At 46.8% G+C, this 22,853-nt stretch overlaps 1 protein-coding gene across 2 annotated transcripts in view; it reads right to left on the minus strand.

Annotated features, from left to right (window-relative positions):
* GRIK3 (glutamate ionotropic receptor kainate type subunit 3) overlaps positions 1 to 22,853 on the minus strand; it is a 247,752-nt gene that overhangs the window by 91,077 nt on the left and 133,822 nt on the right. For both annotated transcript variants that reach the window (XM_021095961.1, XM_021095962.1), the window contains exon 2: positions 5,157 to 5,333. In XM_021095961.1, coding sequence (XP_020951620.1) covers positions 5,157 to 5,333 — 177 coding nt within the window. The remainder of the gene's footprint in view (positions 1 to 5,156; positions 5,334 to 22,853) is intronic.

Consider the following 22,853-nt stretch of genomic DNA (forward strand, 5'->3'; position numbering starts at 1 on the left):
TTAATTAGAATGAGGCCCAAGTTCACCCCCCTGGAAGAGGCCTAATGATGCTCCTGAGGAACACATTTTTTAAAACCAAAGATCAAAGGAAAAAATAAAGATCAGAGAACATAGGGTTCCCCGAGGGATGGAGGGGGCCCAATGGAGGCGCATGATCCAACAGCAGAAATGCCTCCAGGGTCAGACAGTGGTACTTCTAAACACAGCAGGGGTCTGTCTTAGGTATATTATCAGAAGGACACTAAGGGAGAGTGATGGCAGAGAGGTGCCACTTAAATCTTTTTTTATTGAGATATAATATAATACAGGAAAGTGCATTAATTCTAAGCACAGACTTTTATGAATTTTTACATGTAGCTGTACTCAAGTAACTACTGCTTAGATCAAAGTATAGAACATTTCCAACCCTGAAGAAGGTTCTGAATTCCCCTTTCCAGTTAATATCCACTGGACTCCCTTCCTCAGAGGCAATCACTATCCATTCACTCAACAGTATGTCTATGAGCCCCATCCACGATGCTGTGCATGTGGAAAGAGTTGGTTCTGTTTTTACTGCTGATTCAACTCCACTGTATAACTGTACCACTGTATAATTGTACCACTGTATAACTGCTATCCCTTCTTCTGTGGATGGACCTTCAATTTATTTCCAACTTTTGGCTATTGTCAAGAAAGTGGCAGAGTTCCCATAGTGGTGCAGTGGAAACGAATCCGACTAGGAACTGTGAGGTTGCGGGTTCGATCCCTGACCTCGCTCAGTGGGTTAAGGATCCGGCATGGCCGTGAGCTGTGGTGTAGGTCGCAGACGCAGCTCGGATGCTGCGTTGCTGTGGCTCTGGTGTAGGCTGGCAGCTACAGCTCCGATTAGACCCCTAGCCTGGGAACCTCCATATGCCATAGGTGAGGCCCTAAAGGGTAAAAAGACAAAATAAAAAAAAAAAAGTGGCTAGGAACTTCCTTGCAAACATACATTTCCCTTTAGTAGATCCTTCCAAACAGTTCTCCCAAAACGCTGAACCAGTTTTCACTCCCACCAGCATTGCATAGGGAAAAATAAACCTTACCCCACACCTCCCACCATACCCAGAAAATCAATTCGAGATTGCTCATCCAGCTAACTATGAAAGAGAAAACCAAAGAGCTTCTAGAAGAGAACAAAGGAGAATATCCTCATGACCTTAGAATAGACAAAAATGGAACACAAAAGGCATTAGCTATAATGGAAAATATTGATAAATTGGACTCCTTTCAATAAAAAAACTTTGCTCCTCAAAAGATACTACTAAGAGAGTGAAAAGGCAGGCTTATCTGCAACACATATATGCAATACATATCTCCAACAAAGGCTGTGTATCCAGAATATATAAAAGACTCCTATAAATCAATAAGAAAATGACAGGCAACTCAATTTTCAAAAGTGGTTGAAAGGCTCCAAAAGGCACTCCAGGAAAGAGGAGATTCAAATGATCCATTAGCATATGAAAAGATGCTAAAGATGCTCAATATCTCTGGCCATCAGGGAAATACAAAGTTAAGACCACACTGAGACATCCACCATATACACCACCAAAAAGAAAACCAACTTTCCCACGAGTTAGCAGACCTGTGGAGCAACTACAGCTGTCCTGCGTTACTTGGGGTGAGGTGGGGGATGCCCATGGGTACAGCAACCCTGAAAAACTCTTAGCCTGAACATATGCACATCAGAGGACCTCACCCTTGCACTCCTAGATAGGTACCCAACAAAAAAATGTGCACATGTGTGCGCCAAAAGACATGGACAAGAAGGTTCATAGCAGCACCACTGTGTGGCCTCAAATGGAAGCAACGCAAATATCCAACGGTAAATAAGATGCTTTAAAAACTGGGATCTACTCATATAATGGAAACAATAAAGAACAAGAGACTACCATTACATCCACCAACATAGATGAATCTCACAGATCTACTGCAGGTTGAATGAAGCAAGACTCAAAAAAGCACATGTTAGTATTCTATTTTTGTGAAGTTCAAAACCAGCCAAAACTAGTGTATGGCACCAGCAGTCAGAACCCTGATTCTATAGTACACCAGTGAAAAGGCAAAGGGATGTGCCATCTAACGGAAGAGATGGATAACAATCACATAATTATGCCCACATCCATACAGCCAGGGGCCAGGGATGTGAACAAAAAGCCCGGAGTGTTATAAGGTGGAACCAGGGAGACCTGACCTTGCCTGGGGACTTGGGGAGGGCTCCCTGAGGACCAGAAGGCTGAAAGGAGAAGGAGGAGTTATTTAGACAAAGGGCAGGGCAGAGGTGGGATGGGAAAGGGAATTACATGGAAAGGGAGCAGCCTGTGCAAAAGCCCTGAGATGGGAGGAGGCATGGCACCCTGAGGATGGCAGGGATGGCTAGAACCCAGGGGCTGAGGGATCAAGGGGCACAGATGTGGCTGGAGGGTCACGTTGGGACTAGACTAGACAGGCCCTCAGACAAACAAGTCACGTGATCTGTGGGGTGGGGAGGGGCTGTGGCTTTGGTCACCTGTACCAATCTGGCTGGACTTCCAGAGCTGAGTGTTTCTGGCTCTGATCTACTCACTGCCAGGCAATTCCATACAGTGCAGGACTGAGTTCCCACAGGAGGAAGTGCCTCAGCAGGCTCTGAAGTGCTGCCCTGGGCTCACTGCTGGCGAAGGTCCCCGCCCTGAACAGCAGGTGCACCACTAGAGAGTCATCATGTTATTTTAGTGAGTTTTAGGAAAAATGGACAGAAGATACCACTTAGCCCTTGGGCTGGTTGTGCCCACACAAGCCTCTGTGTTCTGTCTCCAGGCATTTGTTCTGTGTCCTGACCTTTTTACCAAGCAGTTTTGATTGAGTTCAGTCATCTTCTAGCTGGACAAGGCCTGGCAGAGGGTGCCAGCATGGACTCGCAGCAGGGAGGTGGAGACCTGACTGCATGGTGTTGGCCGCAGGGTATGCTGGGAGAGAGCTAGGAGGATGTGGAGGCCTGTACGCCAGCATGCGGAGAGGAGTGATGGAGCGATGGGCAAGGCTAATAGAGTGGGGTGCCTTAGTTTGTGTGCAGGTCGACACTGAGGCTGTGGCCTCAAAACTGTCAGCACCAACTATGTTCAATTTCAGGGACTACTCCCCCCCCAGCTGCTGACTTTCAGTGCACAAAGCAAGGGGGAGCGGGGCAGGTAAGACAGGGACCAGTAGCAGGAAAGTGCCTGCAGGTGTGAGGCCCTTGACCTGATGGCTCAGTGGGTGAAGAGCACAGCCACCAAAGTCCAATGGTGCATCATATGCACCAGACACTCTTCTAAGCACTTCACACAGGTATGCCCATTTTGTAGATTAAAAAACTGAGGCACCAGGTGTTTTGGGCATGGTCACACAATGAATATCAGATCAGACAGGGTGCAGGTCCAAGCAGTCTGTCTCTACGCTTGTGCTATGCTGCCTTTCTGTGCTGAGCTGTGGGGTTTGCAATGGGGCTTTGGAAAACAGAGCCAGCATCAGGCAGCAGTTTGGCGCCACACTGAGCGCCCAGGAGACCTTCATAGCTACTGGGAGCCCCTTAGAAAGACAGGGGATCTTGTGGATGGGTCTGTTTTCGCAAGATACATGGATAATGCTTTCTGTCAGCTCAGCTGACAGGGATCCTGGGCAATGATGCTCAACCTCCCATACCCCAGTCTCACAGTACTCATCCACTGATTCATTCGGTGGTTATTTTATTGAGCACTTACTATATGCCAGTCTTTTTTTTTTTTTTTTTCTTTTTCTTTTTAGGGCCATACCTGCGGCATATGGAAGTTCCCAGGCTAGGGGTTGAATCAGAGCTGCAGCTGCCAGCCTACACCACAGCCACAGCAACACAGGATCCTTAACCCACCGAGCAAGGCCAGGGATTGAACCTGCATCCACATGGATACCAGTCGTGTTTGTTACCACTGAGCTGCAGTGGGAACTCCTTTATGCCAGTCTTTTAGGTGCCAAGGTTCTATCAGTTAATAAGAGAGAGGCTTCCTTTCAGTGCTGCTGGAGAGAAGGAAAAGACATTAAATAACACAATTATTTAACTACAAATTGTGATAAGGGCCTTGAAGAAGAAAAGCAAGGGGCTATGATAGCATATTATAGGAAGGATGATCTAGCTTTCCCTGAAAATGACATTCCTTAGGTCTGAGATTGTCTTAGTGGAATTCCATGGAACACTAGGATTCTATGGAAGTTATTTCCAGAGTTATCTAAGTCTTTAAATTAAATTCCAATTAAATGTATATGAACAATATTTTTAAAGACAGTAACAAAAGAGCATACTGGTATATTCAAATGCGCTATATGTCACACTGGAAACTGCTAGCTCATTCAAATAGTGAAAATTTACTTCATTTTGTGTGTGTGTGTGTGTGTGTATCTTAGAATAACATTCTTCAGGCCCTTCTGTGCAGTCACTGGAGTTTATTATAAATGTGTCACCAATGTGAAATAATGCAGCCCGATATTTTACTTTTGATTTTTAAAATTCATGCATGGGGAAAACGGTTTGACTGGATTTACTACAATTATTTTTGTGAATTATAGTGTTCTTGTTTGTATGCAGCCAAAACAAAACATGGAAACATAACTGAATGCTGAAGCCAGTGTCAGACTTCAAATGTCATTCATAGTCTCTGGGGTCAAATTGTTGTAGTCATAGAAGCAGCTGTTTTTGTTTTTCGTAAGTCTTTTTATGGCAAGTGGATGTTGCATATTTGAACTTTACCTTTTATGTGTATATTCTAAATACTGATATACTGGGTAGGATTTCAGTGAAAGAAAAAATAAGTTTGAAAATGCTGGCATTGGTTCAGAGGTTTTGGAGACCTGGCTGGCCTCCTCACCCACCTCAGGCCCTCACCCTTCATATCCCACACCTTCCCAAGGCCCCTCATTCCCTCACGGCCTCTGTCTGTGGCCTGGCCAGCACTCCTGGGAGATGACACAGCCTAGGCTGAACCAGGCCTGAGGCTGGTCCTGAAACTGGGCAGAAAATACTCTGAGCCTCAAATCTACCCGGAGCGTGGCCTGTTTTCAGGACCTTGGACAGCAAACGCAGCCTGAAACTCCACCTGCTGCCCCACCCCAGGCCAGGAAGAGAGCAGTGGGGGTGACACACTCACCCTTCTTGGTGGCCTCGAAGCTGTCGTGGAAGTGAATCCTCTGGATGTCGTAGGTCAAGGTTGTGTTGGGCAGCAGAGTCCTGTTTCTGTTGATGATGTTGGCAGAAAATCGAAAGGCGTGCTCCTCGGCATTCATGACCTGGGCGTTGGGGCCGTCCGCATACTCAAAGATGCCTCCTGGGAGAGAAGGGTAAAATTGTGTGTGCTGGGGAAGGAGGAGGGCTGCTAAGAAAGATGCTTGGCTCAGGTTTTATGGGCAAGATTCTTCCCCCAAACGTTGAATAATACACTAGATAATTCCCATACATAGAAATTGTGCTGCAGCGTAAGAAATATGAAAATCCTCCCAGCTCTTTTCACTCAGCTAGCAAATTCCTGATAACAGAGACTGACAAACCGAACCAAAATAAAACGACCAACTTCTGAATATTGCTAGGAAAATTCTCAATAAAGTACTGGCAAGTAGAATCGACCAGAATATTTTAAGGAGAACATACCATGACCACAGAGTTGTATTCCAGGAATGGAAGGGTGGTTCAATATAAAGAAATCTGTGAATATCATTCCATCACATCAACAGTTCAAAGGGAAAAAAATATGATCAACTCACAAAATGCAGGAAAACATTTGATAAAATTCAACATCTACTGCTGTTAAGAATGCTTAATAAACCAGCTCTGGAAAAGATACTTCCCTGAAGCATCTTCTGTTCAAATTGGCCTTTAATATCAACTAGTGTTGAAATCCTAGAGGCATTCTCATTAAAGGGGGAAGAAAAGGAGACATGCAAAGAGTCCACTACACTATTAACCAATGAGATGAAGAGGATAAAGAATTTACAGGCAACATTCTTGGAAAGAAAAAAAAATTCTTTTTTTTTTTGTCTTTTTTTGTTGTTGTTGTTGTTGTTGTTGTTGCTATTTCTTGGGCCGCTCCCGCGGCATATGGAGGTTCCCAGGCTAGGGGTCGAATCGGAGCTATAGCCACCGGCCTACGCCAGAGCCACAGCAACTCGGGATCTGAGCCGCGTCTGCAACCTACACCACAGCTCACGGCAACGCCGGATCGTTAACCCACTGAGCAAGGGCAGGGACCGAACCCCAACCTCATGGTTCCTAGTCGGATTCGTTAACCACTGCGCCACAACAGGAACTCCATAAGAAAAAAAAATTCTTATTTGCAAATGATATAAATGGTTTCTTTAAAACTCTTAAAAGAATCCCTAAATGTGAAAACTAGAAAGAACTAGTAGGGAGTCGAGTTCAATGGCCAGTTAGCACGAATTGTTTCTTTAAATCAGCAACCATCGGTAAAAACTTAATGGCAAAAAGATTTCCTTTACAATATCAACAAAACATTAAATAACCAATTATAAACCAATTCCAAGTTAAAAATGACAACAACATCTTAAGTGAGAGACACAAAAATAGATTTAAATGAGGAAGCACGTTATGTTCCTGGGTAGCCAGGGTCAAGGATTGAGGCGTCCATTTTTCTCCAAATTAACTTTTTCAATTTAATACAAGTCCAATCAGAATCATGGCAAAATGATTCTAAAATACATCTGGAAGACTACACAGGAGATAGACTAAAAGACTAAAAAGAGATGAGAGATGACTTGCACTGCCATATTTAAAATATATCATAAAGTCGAAATAACTAAAACCATGTCCTAATGGCATATGAAAATACAGATAGATCAATGGAATGAGTTAAAACCCCACCAAAAGAGATTCAAGCAGAGATAAGTATCTAAGACATGATAAACGTGGCTATTTCTAATCAGTAGGTAGAAGATGAATTATTCATTAATTGTGCTGAGACAATTATTCAATTATTTGGGGAAAATTTCAGTTAGATTCCAATCTTAAGCCATATATCAAACTAAGTTCCAGTTGGAGTAAAGATTAAATAGCAAGAAAGTGAGGGAAGGAAGCAGGGAAAACATTATAAAAGTACCTAAAAAGACAATATAGGTGAATTTTACACAATACTGAGGTGGAGGACGCCTCCCTAGGCATTTCCATAAAGTCAAAAGCCATAGGAGAAAGTGATAACTCCAAAGAAATAGTCCACAATGTGTAGATTTCAAAACCCCCATAAACAAAATTAAATGGCGAACAACAACCTTGGAAACAATATTGGCTACATGTATGGCAGAATAAAGGGTGATGTTCTTATCATATAAAAGGCACTCAAAACTCTTTAAAAAGACAAATACTCCAACAGAAACATGTGCAAAGGGCAAATTTCGCAAAAGAAAAGAAAGCTACAAAGGAGCTGTTAACATATGTTCGACACCGGAGACATAGTAACTAAATCAATTTGATATATATATTATATATATAATATATATATAGCAGTAAGCATTTAATGACTTGGAAAATATCCATGACTTTTTTTTTTTTTGGTCTTTTTGTCTTTTCTAGGGCCACTCCCGCGGCATATGGAGGTTCTCAGGCTAGGGGTCGAATTGGAGCTGTAGCCGCCAGCCTACACCACAGCCATAGCAACGCCAGATCCAAGCCAGGTCTGCGATAGCTCAGGGCAACACTGGATTCTTAACCCACTGAGCAAGGCCAGAGATGGAACCCGCAACCTCATGGTTCCTAGTAGGATTCATTAACCACTGAGCCTTGATAGGAACTCCCCATGATATATTTTTTAGGTGAAAGATGGTTATAAGGCAGGAGATGCAATGTGACCCCACATTAGAAGAGGAAGAGTAGAAGGAAGATGAGGAAGGATTTCACCGACATAAGCATAGGGGACATTTCAACACAACACAAGTGACAGTCCTATGTAATTGATTTCTTATCTTTCTTTCTTTTTTTTTTTTTTTTATGGCTACACTCACAGCATATGGAAGTTCTCTCTCAAGGTAGGGACTGAATCTGAGTTGCAGCTGCAGCAACCCTGGATTCTTTAACCCACTGCACCACAGCAGGAACTCTTAATATATTTCTTGTTTTGTTTTCTTTGCTTTCTTATTTTCCCAAATAATCCTTTATTCTTTTTTTTTTCTTTTTAGGGCACACCTGCAACACAAGGAAGTTTCCAGGCTAGGGGCTGAATCAGAGCTGCAGCTGCCAGCCACAGCCACAGCCACAGCCACAGCAATGCCACATCTGAGCTGCCAATGTGACCTACACCACAGCTTGTGGCAATGCACGGATCTTGAATCTGCTGAGTGAAGCAGGGATTGATTGCACATCCTCATGGATACTAGTTGGGTTCTTAACCTGATGAGCCAAAACTGGAACACCCTTTGTTCTTTAAAAAAAAAAAAAAAATCAACTTCGTTGAGATAGTATTTATGTTAAGAAATTCTACAAAACTCACCACTTTAAGTGTATAATGATTCTGAGTAAATTGACTAAATTGTGGGAGTTCCTGTCGTGGCACAGCGGAAACGAATCCAACTAGGAACCATGAGGTTGCAGGTTCGGTCCCTGGCCTCGCCCAGTGGGTTGGGGATCCTGCGTTGCCATGAGCTGTGGTGTAGGTCAGAGACATGGCTTGGATCTGGCGTTGCTGTGGCTCTGGTGTAGGCCGGCAGCTACAGCTCTGATTAGACCCCTAGCCTGGGAACCTCCATATGCCGAGGGCGTGGCCCTAGAAAGACAAAAAAATAAAAATAAATTAACTGAATTGTGTGACCATCTCCACATTCCAGTTTTTGAACTTTTCTATCACCCCAATAAGATCCCTGGTGCCCCCTTACAATCCATCAGTGTTTTCACCCCTCACCCTCCAGCCCCAGGCAACCACTAATTTACTTTCTGTCTAGACATTTGTCTTTTCTGAGCACCTCATATCAGTGGACTCATGCAGCGTGTGGTTAGTGAAGTCATCTCAGCATCTTTCATTGAGCACAGTGTTCTGAGCTTCATCCATGCTGTAGCCTGTATCAGTATTTCATTCGTTTTTATTATTAAACAGTATTACTTTCTAAGGATGTACCACCTTTTACTTACCCATTCACCATCCACTGATGGGCATCTGGGTTGTTCAATTATGCTGGAAAAAAATGTTTTTTAAAGTGAGTGTTTTAGGAGTTCCTATGGTGGTTCAGCGTGTTAAGAGCTCAACATAGTGTGAGTTTGATCCTTGCCTCGCTCAGTGGGTAAAAATCCAGTGTTGCGCAAGCTGCTGAAAATGTGGCTCAGATCCGGTGTTGCTATGGCTGTGGTGTAGGTCAGCAGCTGGAGCCTCGATTTCACCCCTAGCCTGGAAACTTCCATATGCTGTGGATGCAGCTGTAAAGAGAAAAATAAATAAATAACAATAGTGAATGCTCTAAAAGATGAACAAATAGGTCTGCTGTCCTCCCTGCCCCCACGCTGGTATTCTGGCAGGCTTAGTTTGTAACACAAGTGTACATGCATGTGAGTGCGTGGTGGGGTGGCTGGGTGGGTGCAAAAGCAGGTTGAGCATGTGCGGAACACAAGACGAGACGAACGCATCCCCAGAAGTTAAGAGCGGTTCTCTCTGAGGAGAGTGTGTGACTTTAATTTCCTTCTTCGTGTTTTCCTGTATTTTCAAAAAGTTCTGCAGTGAACATGTGTTATATTTCTAATCAGAAAAGACATCATGTGATTGTGTGTATGTGTTTAAAGGAAAATAAGAGATCAAAATACCATATGATCCAGTAATTCCATTTCTACGGGTATAAATTTAGAAAAAGTTAGAGATACACAAACATTTATGTTGAAGGATGTTCTCGACATAATATTGAAAAAAAAAAAGAAACAACTTGATGTTCAAAAGCAGAAAATTACTCAATATATTAAAACCCACCCATATGGCAGAACCACTTGCAGGCATTAATAGTCCGGGTATATGATGGCATGATGCATTGTCTGGGAGTAACTTCAAAATAACGTGAGAGGGGTGGATGCAATAGTGATCAAATAAGTGATGAAAGGTAACGAGTTGCTTGCTGCTGGGGCCAGGTGGTGGGTACATAGGGACTCCTTATACCATTCTTCCTAAATGTGTACGCAGACATCCTCCTTAATAAAACAGTCCCTATTGATGGGCGTTTGGATTGTTTCCATGTTTTGGCTATTGTGAAAAGTGCTGCAGTTAACCTGTGAGTGCATGTGTCTTTTTTAAGGAAAGTTTTGTCTGGATATATGCCCACGAGTGGGATTGCTGGGTCATATGGTGGTTCTCTGTATAGAGTAACTGGGTCATCATGCTGTACAGTAGAAAAAAAAAATTGTATTGGGGAAATAACCATTAAAAAAAACAAATAAAATAGTCTTTAAAATGAGAGTGTATATAACATGAATATAACAAATCATGGTAGCGCAATCAGAAAAGAGACATCATATTATTCGCAGATGCTTATTACCCTTCTCTTAAAAACTCAAGAGAATCACATGAAAACCTTGCAGAGAGTAAACAGAGAGCTTGTCCAGGGGCCGGCATATAAAACATATATAGCAAAATGTATAGCCATCCTATAAATCAGCAATAAACAGTGAGGAATTCCAAGGGGAAAAAAAGAGACCCTATTTACAGAAGCAACCACACACAAAAAATAAAGTACAATAAATGTACAATTTCTCTATCAAAAAAACTACAAAACTTTACTGGGGGACATAAAAGAAGACTTGAATAAATGGAGAGACATAACTTTCTCCTGGAAGGGAAGGCTCGATATTGTAAAGATGTCAGTTCTCCTCAAATTAATTTATAAATTTAATGCAATTCCAATTAAAATCAAAAAGGACATACCAGAAGGGCACACATCAAAATGTTAACAGAAGTTCTTTCTAGAAAGTAAAAAGATAATGGATTGCTTTTGCTTGGTGCTTCCCCCCCATCCCCACCCCCCCGTACCCACTGCCAAGTCCTCTGCATTGAACAAGCACTTTGGTAGGAAGGAAAAAAAGCTTTTTAAAGATGCTCTTAAAAAATACCTAATGAAAATGCTCACCCCCCACCCCCAAAGGCAACAAAATAATATTATAGTATGAGACCCATTTATCGAACAAAAAGCACGTATCTGTATTTATAGAAAAAAGACTGGAAGGAGCTGTACCTCGGCACTGGTGAGTTTCTTTGGGTAGAAGAGGTTTATGGACAGTTTCAATCTTGCTCTTTGCAGTTTCTTGATTTTTCCAAATTATTTACAATGACTATGCTTTATTTTTAACACTTTAAAACACAAGACTTAAAAAAAAAATTCTTCCAAAAGAGCCTGGGGAGAAATCTAATCATCACAGAGCTCAATTTCAAGGAGGGTCAAAGGTCAGGGGGCAATGAGCCGTATCCTAGGGCTTCACATGTCCTCGCCTGCCTCTCAAACCTCGGGAGGTGGGGAGGAGAGGAGAGAGGGGTTCTTAAGCCACTGAGACCCAAGCCCAGAGGATACACAATTCCGTTCCCATGGATACACCCACTGGTGTCAGCTACCTGCCCACCTGTCAGTGGGAGCTGGGATAAGAGAAGTCAGTCCTGGGCCCCTGCTCTCAAGGAGGACCAGCTGCCAAGGAGTGGATGACCGTAACCAGCACATGCGGTGCTCAGCTGTTAGACCCAATAGTAGAGAGGTTCCCAACTGAGGCTCCAGGACAGCCAGGCCTCAGTCCAAACCCCGGCTCTACCCATTGGAGGAAGTCACTCAATCTCTCTAAGACTCAGTTTCTCCACCTGCAAAATGGGGTACATACTTCCAAGGACTGACTGTTGCAAGAAAGAGAGAAAACAATGCAGCTGAAAGCATGGGACATGGCCAGGACATAGCAAACCGCAGTTATGAATGGAGGAGTGAAACAATGCTATTTAGAAAAACAAAATGGGAGTTCCTGTCGTGGCTCAGTGGTTAATGAATCCGACTAGGAACCATGAGGCTGCGGGTTCAATCCCTGGCCTCACTCAGTGGGTTAACGATCCGGCATTGCCATGACCTATGGTGTAGGTGGAAGATGCAGCTCGGATCCTGCATTGCTGTGGCTCTGGCTTAGGCCAGCGGCTACAGCTCCGATTCGACCCCTAGTCTGGGAACCTCCATATGCCACTTGGGTGCAGCCTAAGAAAAGACAAAAAAAAAAAAAGAAAAAAGAAAAAAGAAAAACAAAATGATTCTGAGCTTCCACATTCTAGGGTAAGGGTTGGCAAACTTTTTCTGTAAAGGAGCAGATAGCAAACATTTTTGGCTTTAGGGGCTCCGATGGTCTACTGGACACCTCATTGTAGCATGAAAGCCGTAGCCAATATGTAAATGATGGGGCAGCTGTGTTTCAAAAATGCTTCATTTACAAAAACAGGAGGTAGGCTGGACTTGGCCATCCGGCTGTCAGTTTGTGACCTTTTCCAGGGGGAGGGCAGTCTTTATCGCAGAGGTAAAAGCACCTTAGGGCCTGGATGGAGAAGATAAGACAATGGGGATACTGAATTGCCCTGCAAAAGAAACAAAGATGGGATGCTGAGGTTTTGTGTAGGAAGGTTGGGAGAGAAAGGCCCAAGAGAAAGGGAGCAGAGAGGAGGTGGGCCCCAAAAAGGGAGAAAGAAGAGGACAGTATATCCCAGGCCACAGCAGGAAGGGCTGTGTTACCAGGGATGCCTGGGAGTTCCCATATAGTGCAATGGGTTAGTGATCCGCCTTGTCTCTGTGGCACTGCCAGTTCGATCCCCAGCCCAGCCCAGCAGGTTAAGGATCTGGGGTTGCTGAACAGAAACCAAGCAGGGCCATGTGGGCTCCTGGACACACAAGCCTTTCTGTGTCCCCCATTTCTTGTTTTTAGGGAATACGCTTCAGCCTCCATGACTTTCCCTGGGTTCCAAAGGCAGGTTCAAACAGTTGCTAATCAGGGAAGGGAGGAGATGCAGAGACTGAGACCAAGACCAGAGCAATCAAGAAACAACAGTGCAGAGTTCCTGTCTTGGTGCAGCGGAAATGAATCTGACAAGGAACCATGAGGTTGTGGGCTTGATCCTTGGCCTCCATCAGTGAGTTAAGGATCTGGCATTGCTGTGGCTGTGGCGTAGGCCAGCAGCTGTAGCTCCAATTAGACCCCTAGCCTGAGAACCTCCATGTGCCTCAGGTGTAGCCCTAAAAAGTCAAAAAAAAAAAAAAAAAAAAAGAAAAGAAAAAAAGAAACAACAGCGTAGCTTTGGGGGCAGGTCCTGGTTCCTCCTCAAGGAATATAGTTACCAATATCTTTGATTTCTTCCACAGAACTAAAATGGAAGATGTTAATGAGGCAGTCTTTATTCCAGAAAGAAGACCACCAGACCACTGAACACCAGCTTTGAAAAACAATGCAAGCTTGCTCTACCCTGATCCTTACCTGCGGCCCCATTTTTCACTCCCCAAACTGTAAAACCACCTCCCAATCTCTCCTAAAGGGGGCAGAGTCTAAGACATGAGCCTATTGTGACCCTCCTTTGCCTGGCAAAGCAATAAAGCTATTTTTTTTTTCTCCTCCCCAAACTCTGTCTCCTTGTTTCTATTCGGCACCTGTGAGCAGCGGCCGTGTTCCGGCAACAGTAGCTGTTGGCTCAGATTCTATCCCTGGCCTGGGAAATTCCATATGCTACCGGTGCAGCCAAAAAAGGAAACAAACAAACAAAAACCAAAAACAGTGATGCCCAGTCCTTAGTGTCCAGTTGGCCTGAGCTGAACTCTTAACTCCTTCCTTAGAGGAGCCCCATCATTTAGCAAAGTCTGTCACCGTGACTCTGGCCTGGGCTCTTCTGGGACAGTGAAGGAAACTGGGCAGAGCCCAGCATAGGGCAAATCAGGGCAGAAAGAGGACAAGAGGCACAGGAGGTGGGATGGGAGAGGGGATGGGAAATTCAGCAGAGAAGGAAGTTGGAACAAGAGGTGATTAGGAGAAACCAGAAGCCCTGTGGCATCTCAGAGATGCTGCTACGGAGAGGCTGCCCCCACACCTCTACCCCTCAGACCTGGTGCAAGGATGGGAGTCATTCGACTTGAACGTTAAGGGCAAGGTGACCTCCAAAGTTTGAATGTCTTGGGACAAACCAGGCAGCAAATATTTAGATCCAGCACAGAGGTTCAGAGAGTGGGTTCTGGATGGAGACCTGGGTTTGAACCTGGTTCCATTCACAGGCTGCCCTTTTCTCTCAAGAATTGTTCTCACCTCTGCCCTAGAGGCAGCCCGGGGCTCAAAAGGGTGGTCCCCTTGCCTTAGGGTGGGTATAACTCTGTGCTGCATGTATGCTTCAGGGCCCCTCCCAACACACCCACTTTGCATCAGACAAGGGCCAGATCTTACCCAAGTCCGCATCTCTGCCCAGCATCTCTGTCTACATCTCTGTCCCTTTCCCCATCCTACTTTGCCCAATCCCCTCCAGGGTTTTCCTAAAGCACGCTCCTCCCCACTCTCAACCTCAAGCATCTGAACCCCTGACTCAGGCTCTGCATCTGAAGGACCTAACCTAAGATAGGGGTGACGTGGCTCCAGGGAGCGTGTCAACCACACTTACTTTTCAGTGCTTTCGGAGGAAGGGAAGGGGCACAGAACCTCATCAATGGATAAACCTTTGAGGGTTTTTCTACGCTCTCCCCTCTGGGTCCTCTAGCTCCCTTTCTCTTTGGCGCAGGGGGTTCTGGAGGGCAGGAAGCTTGGGAAACTCAAGGTCTGATGAGCCTGGGTTCCGATTCAGGCTTGGCTCCATGGAAGAAAGGCCGTTCTGGGTCTTGGCTTCTGAGAGAGCACACCACCCCGCTCAGCGGCAGCTCCCCCATTCAACGGGCTCCTCTCCATTCTCTTCCTTCCCATACATTCCTCATGATCGTTATTTAAAGAGGCTAATAAGTAGGTTGGCACCGTTGATTAATGCATAATCTTAATCATGATTGCATAGTGTAATTGGCATTAATTTGAAGAGCCAGTTCATTATGAAAATAATTGTCACTGCTTTCTGCTTTAATAAAATGGAGCAGAGACACCAGGGCTGCTGAAGAAATGGGATGGGTGTGTGTGTGTGTGTGTGTGTGTGTGTGTGCGTGCACGCATGAGCCCGTGTGTGTCCACAAGCGAGTGTGCTCGCAGGTCCCAGAATATGTTGGCAGGGGTGGAGCATGGGTGCAGCTGGAACATTTTCTTCCAACAAAAACTTGAGTGGAAGCCCAGTGGGTAAAACAAATAATAATCATAACAATAATAACAACAACAGCTGATTATGTGCTGGGGTGATGCTGGGTGCTCCCGCTCCACTTCATTCAATACTCACAACCACCTCTGCAACCCCATTAGAAACTACTACTGCCCCATTTAACACAAGGGGGGGATGGAGGCCCAGGGAGATTAAAGATGTCATTAAAACTACTTTATGGTAAATTGTCTTCTCCAACCAGAGCTAGCTTTTAGGGCCAATTGTTAAATTTTCAGGAGTCTTGAAAATGAGTTATGGTTCAATGGTTGGCAGCTTAAAATCAGCCACAGTGAGAGTATTTACACCACAGAAATAAGCAGGTGCTCCAAATTAGACTTTTTTTTTTTTCCTGGAAAGTGCGATTACTAGCACTCTGCTGCCCTAGCCCGTTTCCATCCTCTGGGCTCTTAGAGACTGGATGCCTCGGTTCCTGAGAAGGCTCAGTAGCCCCCAGGGACCCACCCGGCAGGAAAATCACTGCTCAAAACTAACGCCAACTATAGACACTAAAACAGGGCAGGGCCAGGGGTGGAGGAGGAGGGCTCGAACTGGCTGTATCAACTGGAACAGACTTCCTTCTTGTTCCTTCTACAATGGCATGTCGTCATACGTTTCGAGAAGCATTCTGACTGCCCTAAGCATCAATGCCCCTATTTTTAAGATTCCTTTTCCCCCTCTCTGGAAATGTGCCCAAACAGTGGCACTGCCCTGCCTGCCAGAGGATCTATGGTGGCTGTGTCAAGCTAAGTGTGACCTCAAAAACCCAGTGCTCTCCTGCCACGCCTCCATTAAGTGCAAGTAGGCACCCCCATACCTCTGCTCTCCTAACATACCCTCCCTCTGGGCCAATGGCCCTAGAGATCCCCCAACACACAGGGCAGATGGGAGCAGAAGGCTGAAGCCCATGACCTCATGACTGCCAAGGGCTGGTCTGGAGTCTTGGGGCTTTCCTTTCTCTTAGACCACTTTGTGCTCATGTTTTTTTTTTTTTTTTTTTTTTTTTTTGTCTTTTTAGGGCCGCACCTGCAGCATATGGAAGTTCCCAGGCTAAGGGTCGAATTGGAGCTATAGCTGCCGGCCACAGCCACAGCCACACCAGATCCGGGCCACGTCTGCACATCTGCAACTTACACCACAGCCCATGGCAACACCGGATCCTTCACCCACTGAGCAAGGTCAGGGACTGAACCCACGGTCTCATGGATACTAGCCAGGTTCCTTACTGCCGAGCCACGACAGGAACTCCAACTTTGTGCTCTTGAATTTGGCTCTTGCAAAAGCAGCCCAGCCCCAACTGCAGTGTGCCTGGCAGACTCAGGCAGGGCCTGCAGCATGCCGCCACCTGCCTGTCTGGCAGCTGAGTCCCAGGAGACATTCATGTTCCCAGCACCAGGCCCATGCACGTCTGTCCTCCGGGGCCTGAGCCTGTTCTTTCTTTTTTAGTCTGCTTTGTTCTTTTTCTGAAGTTTCCAAGGTGTCGTAGAGATTAATTGAGACGCTGATCAGTGAGATCGTTGCTAACAGCCTCTTCCCAGGGCCGCCTCCCTGTCTGTTCTGATCAGGGTTCTCTCTTCTCCCTGCCAGGGCCCCTGCGGCTCTGCGCAGCCCGTGGGTTGGAAGCACCAGGCTCTACTCTCTACTGAACCTTAGCCAGCTCTTCAGGGGCACTGCCAGTGCCTCAGGACTTGCTTCTGGGCCTCTCTGTGCCCTGGTCTCAGCAGAAGGAGAAGCTGGGGGGGATACACTGGCTGGCTTGCCACACGGGGCATAGTAGGTGGTTTATAGAAGGTAAGTGGAGCCCAGTTGGAAAGGGCCAGGGATGGGCTTTCTGAGGTCGTGGCCAAGGGAGGGGAGACAAGGAGTATGTGTGTATCCCCTCATGTGGTTGGTTGATGGTTGGCTCATTCATTCATTCAATCATTCTTCAAGTAGTTTTTTTTTTTTTTTTTTTTTTGTCTTTTTGCCATTTCTTGGGCTGCTCCCGTGGCATATGGAGGTTCCCAGGCTAGGGGTCAAATCGGAGCTGTAGCCACCAGCCTACGCCAGAGCCACAGCAACGCGGGATCCGAGCCACGTCTGCAACCTTCACCACAGCTCATGGCAACGCCGGATCGTCAACCCACTGAGCAAGGGCAGGGATCGAACCCGCAACCTCATGGTTCCTAGTCGGATTCGTTAACCACTGCGCCACGACGGGAACTCCTTCAAGTAGTTTCTTGGTGCAACTATGAACAAAGGAACAGCTGGGCAGTGGATGAGTCAGGCAGAGATGAGGCATATACCCAGAGCTTCAGGAGCTCAGAAGAGGAAATGAGAAACAGGGGCACAAATAAAGACACTGTAGGAGTCAAAACTCTCCATGTGATCAGAACCTCTGGCAAGAAGAGGGAGTCAGGGGTGTCTCCATGGAGGAGGCAGCATCTGCGCTGCTCAGTACTGAGCTGTGGAGGGACCATGGAACCAGTGGGGGGAGAGAATGGCCTTGGGTGGGTTCACAGGGATGAGGACCTAGGCTTGGGTGAGGCCAGTGGGGAGGGAGTGAAGGAGGGGCCAGGCAGGAGGGGAGCTGCTGGGTTTGCTTCTCTAGGACTGGTCAGTGATGAGATGACGGAGGAAGGTGGGGGCCTCGGAGAGGGCGCATCGAAGCTGTCCCCAAAGTCTGGTCGAGGACAGGAGTGCAGTCAGGCCTGAGTGAGGGCTCCACAGCCAGGCTGCCCAGATCTGGACTAACCCTACCGATTTCCAGCTGTGCGACCTTGGGCAAGTCCCTTCCCTGCCCTGCACCTCTTTTATTTTTTATCTGAAAACAGGGCTATTAATAGCACTTACATGGGAGTTCTCATTGTGGCTCAGCCTTAAGGAACTGACTAGTATCCATGAGGACGTGGATCTGGTGTTGCTGTGGCCGTGGTGTAGGCCAGCAGGTGCAGCTCCAATTCGACTCCTAGCCTGGGAACTTCCATATGCAGCAAGTGTGGCCCTAAAAAGAAAAAAAAGAAAAAAAGTATATATATATATATATATATATATATATATATAGCATTTACAACATAGCTCTATTTTGAAGCTTAAATGGCATCAATCTTCTAAGGCACACTGTAAAACCCTCATAAGGGCAAAAAGTTATTATTATGCAGGGTCAAGGAAGCTGGGGCAGGAGGCTTTAACTGAGGTGGGGGCACCCAGAAAAGAGCAGATCTGAAGAGAGGCTGTGCAATCTCGGGGGGTCCCAGGGGAGGGCTCCTGATTGAGTCCCAGGGCCTGGTGGCAGTTGTCTTAATTGATCCGGTGATACGTGGAGCTTTGTCCGTACAACTCAGGGACGCGCAAGTCAAATATTGCAGAATCGACCGTGTAGGGAGGATGGCTGGAGGCTCCCGTGCCGCCCAGAGACCCTGATGACCGATGGGCTGTCATCAGGCGGAGGAGCAGGAGCCGGGGCTGCTGGGAAGGGGGCTGCTGCAGAGGGGGGCGGGGTGGGCAGAGAATGCCCTTGCCAGAGGGACGGAGGGACAGAGGAATGAAGATTCGGGACCAGAGACACTGGCGGGTGGTCCCACCTCCTGGGTGAGCGGAGCCGCCACACAGCGCACCCCACGCTCACATGCCCACAGCAGAAAGGCCAGCCCGAAGCCTGGCCTTCGAGGCCCTTCTCGGTCCAGCCTGACCACCTCCAGCCTCAGCTCCTCGACGCAGGACATCCTCACCCACAAGGCACATGTCACTCTCCCATTCGTGCCTCTGTGCCTTGCGGGCCTCCTCTCCCGGGGTCGCCTTTCCTTCTGCTTCCTCCTCCCAAACCCGGCTTCTATGTTTCTCCTCTGAGCCCTGTGTAGCAGACACTGTCCTTATGTCCTCATCCCATCCCACGGGCCACCTATGGTCATTTCCCCTGTCCCCCGCCCCCACCTCATGCTTTCTGGATCTCGGACATTCTCTGGTGATGGTAGTGTGAACAGTGCAGGACAAGACCCAAGAGCCAGGGACTTGAGCTCAGCAGAGCCTCAGCCCAGGGGGCAGGGAGCCCATGGCGGAATCTGGCTTCCTCACTCCTGGGAGGTGCAATTCCAAGGCAGTTTTTCAAAGGGCCCCCTCTCCATACCCTGGGCCCCGCTCCACAGTGATGTCAACATTTGGAAGACAGCCTGCAGCACCCCGCCAACACCGGCCCCATCCCCCCAGTGCCAGCCTGCAATCTCACAGCGGTGCCCTGAGAATGCCAAGAGGCCAAGCTAAGGCCACTGGGATGCAGCGTGGGCAGAGGCAAGGGGCAGGGGGAGCTGAACCTGGGAAATGAGCAGAGGAGGAAGGAGCCAGCCCGTTCTGCATTATTACTCTCATCCTCATCTGTTTTAAATATCAATTGCTATGCAGGTTAAATACTTATTCAGATGCCTTTTAGCTTAAAAGCAAGCTAATTGATCTCTGGAGATCCTGAATGAACAGTGAAGAAACTGCACTAATTATAGAATCAACCTCCGTTTCTCTATTTTGTTTTGTTTCGTCTCTGACAATGCTGCTGGAGTGACAGACAGGGGTCTGGTGGAGCAAAAACACATGTTGGTTGATAAGGCAGCAACAGCCACCGTCGTGCCCTAGGCGCCCCCCACACCCGCCCCATAGCCCCTGACTCAGGGATGAGCTCTCCCAGGTGGGCCTCCTGGACACACCTCTCCCAGGTGGGAGCTCTCAAAGGCAGGACTTTAAGATGCTGAAAATATCAGGACAGTGGTCTGCTCTTGATCCACCACTCTGCAGACCCTCCCCCACCCCATTAAAAAAAAAAAAGGCAACACAAATGGGGGCTCAAGTTGCTCCAGGCCCATTTCTTGTTCACATACTCTGACTTCTCTGAGGTCTCAGCTCAGGATTTTGCACCGCCTCCTGGAATTCTCAGTACAGCTCTGCTCACCTTGGCATCCTTCTGGCCCCTCCCACAGCTCCCCATTTACCTGGGAGGCCTACACTGCTGGCCAGTGTCTGGATCACAGTGAGGGAGCCGCCTGGGCTCCTCAGCTAAGAACAGGAGCTTCCTCTGTGTCCTTTTGCTTTCTCTTCTCTTCCTGCCCTGGGTCCCAGGCTCCCTCTACTAGGCTACCATGGGAAGAACCGATGGGGACCTCTGCTTAACTGGAGGGAGAATCGTGTCACTGCTATTTCAGCAAGGCCAGGAAACCGCAGTCTTCCACGTGTTTGGGAAACCACAAGTACAACAAGGTTGAGCAGGTTTCTTTGCTGCAGCACTTCTCTGGGCACTGACTATGCTCGCACACAGCCTTGGCAAAGTAGGGAAGCAGCATAAGGCCCACTTCCCGAACTTACTTGACAACCGTGGAAACCTTTTCTGGCAGAGCATCTCACTGAAAACACGCTTTGGGAATTGCTGCGTTACAGTGATTTGGGGAAAAAAAATTTTTTTTTTCTTTTCCCCTTCTGAGAAATAAGCTATTTTGAGGTTCAGGGCTAAAGCTTTCATATCTCAGTCTGCCCCATATAACCCGGTCCCTGGCCCTGAGCACAGGAGACACACAGGAAGAATGAAGAAAGTATGACAAGGTATAATGGCAAAAGTATTCAATCTCCTGAGTACCAACCAGGGGCCTCGTATGACAGGTTTTGTTTTTTACTGGATTGATCCTGGGATGTCAGTGACAGGTTGTTTCAGCACATCTTAGAGGTGTGATTACTCTGCTGGGCTCTCATTAGCATGTGTCTGTGGATGTGTGTGCACCTGGGCAGGTGTAGGCACACAACTCACAGGGTGGGGGGGGGGAGCAGGGAGAGAAGCTTGGGGAGCCAGTTCATCAGCCCAATACTCTGTGCCCCTCTCCCCAAGGCACTGGGTTGAAATGAGAGATTCTCACTTAACTATGATCATTAACAAATGAGACTGCTGGCATCTTCACATGCTCTCAGTTCCTACAGAGGAATTCCAGGCAGCCTTGTCCCCCTGCCTACACCACCGATAGATGTGTTCACTCAGCCCTTCCTTCACTCGCCAAACCCTCTGCGAGCACCTCCTCGTGTCATGCACCAGGTATGCAGCAAATACACAATAAGGGAGGGGTTCCCGTTGTGGCACTGTGGAAATGAATCCAGCTAGGAAAGATGAGGTTGCGGGTTCAATCCCTGGTCTCGCTCAGTGGGTTGGGAATCCAGTGTTGCTGTGAGCTGTGGTGTGGGTCGCGGACGCAGCTCGGATCTGGCGTGGCTGTGGCTGTGTCTGAGGCGTAGGCTGGGAGGTGTAGCTCCGATTGGACCCCTAGCCTGAGAACCTCCATATGCTGCAGGTGCCGCCCCCCCCCAAAGCAAACAATAAGGGAGACCTCTACCCCTGAAGCACCCTGTTTATTTCCCAAAGCTCTTAACGCAGGTTGAAATGATCACAAATATCTATCTGCTGTCTAGTTTATGGTCTGCCTTTGTCCCCACCCCACCACTAGCTCTTTGAGCATAAAGAGCTTATTTATTATTTTCTTTCCAGTGCCGATTTTCTTATAGTGCCTGGCACATCGTAAGCACTTAATAAATATTTCTCAACTATGAATGAATATTATGGAACAGACAAGTATAAGCAAGCATGAAATGGCTAAACGACACAACTCCAGGGAGGTAACACATGGATGGTGGCTTTGGGGTGGCAGAAGGAGCCACCACAAAAAAGCAAGAATGTAATTTGGGGCTTTTAAGTGGTTGGAAAGATTCCTTACAGGAGCACTGAGATCAGGAAGCTGAATGCTTCTTGCCAAAAGCCAGGTAGACTCATAATCCCCTCAAGACAAGGCCACAGAAAGCCCAAGGCAGTTTATAACAGGCAGGAAGCAGGTGCGTTCCCAGAACTGGAGCAAAATTGCAATCATTTTAATTTGATTGGTTTATAACATTATACGTTCCATGCGTACAATATTATAACTCAACCTCTGTTTACACTATAGCATGAACATCACCAAAAGTTTAGTTCCATCTGAAACCATACAGTTGACCCTCTTCATCCATCTCGTTCTACCGGCACCCTGCTTCCCCTCTGGTAACCACTATTCTGCAGTTTGTATCTGTGTCTGTTCTTATTTGGTTTGGCTCGTTCATTTCCTTTTATTCCACATTTGCATGAAACCATAGAGTAACCACTAACTCTAGTCTTTCTCTGTCTGACTTACGTCAATTAGCATAATATCCTCAAGGTCCATCCATGTTGTTGCAAATGGCAAGATTTTTTATGGCTGAGCGGTATTCCATTCTATGTACAGTTGACCCTTGAACAATACGAGTTTGGACTGCATGGGTTCACTTACATGTGGATTTTTTTTTCAATGGTAAATATCACAGTACTACATGATCCACAGTTTGTTGAATCAGGAGATGTGGAACTGCAGATACACCTATATGGAGAGTCAACTACAAGGTGTACTCTGATTTTTGACTGTCCCCCTAATCCCTGCTTTGTTCAAGGGTCAATTGCATATACCACATGTTCTTTATCCATTCACCTGTCGATGGACGCGTAGGTTGTTTCTATATCTTGGCAATCGTAAAGAACGCTGTGTGACCAGAGGAGCACAT

This window comes from Sus scrofa, chromosome 6 (assembly GCF_000003025.6).
Source record: "Sus scrofa isolate TJ Tabasco breed Duroc chromosome 6, Sscrofa11.1, whole genome shotgun sequence".
Taxonomy (NCBI): domain Eukaryota; kingdom Metazoa; phylum Chordata; class Mammalia; order Artiodactyla; family Suidae; genus Sus; species Sus scrofa.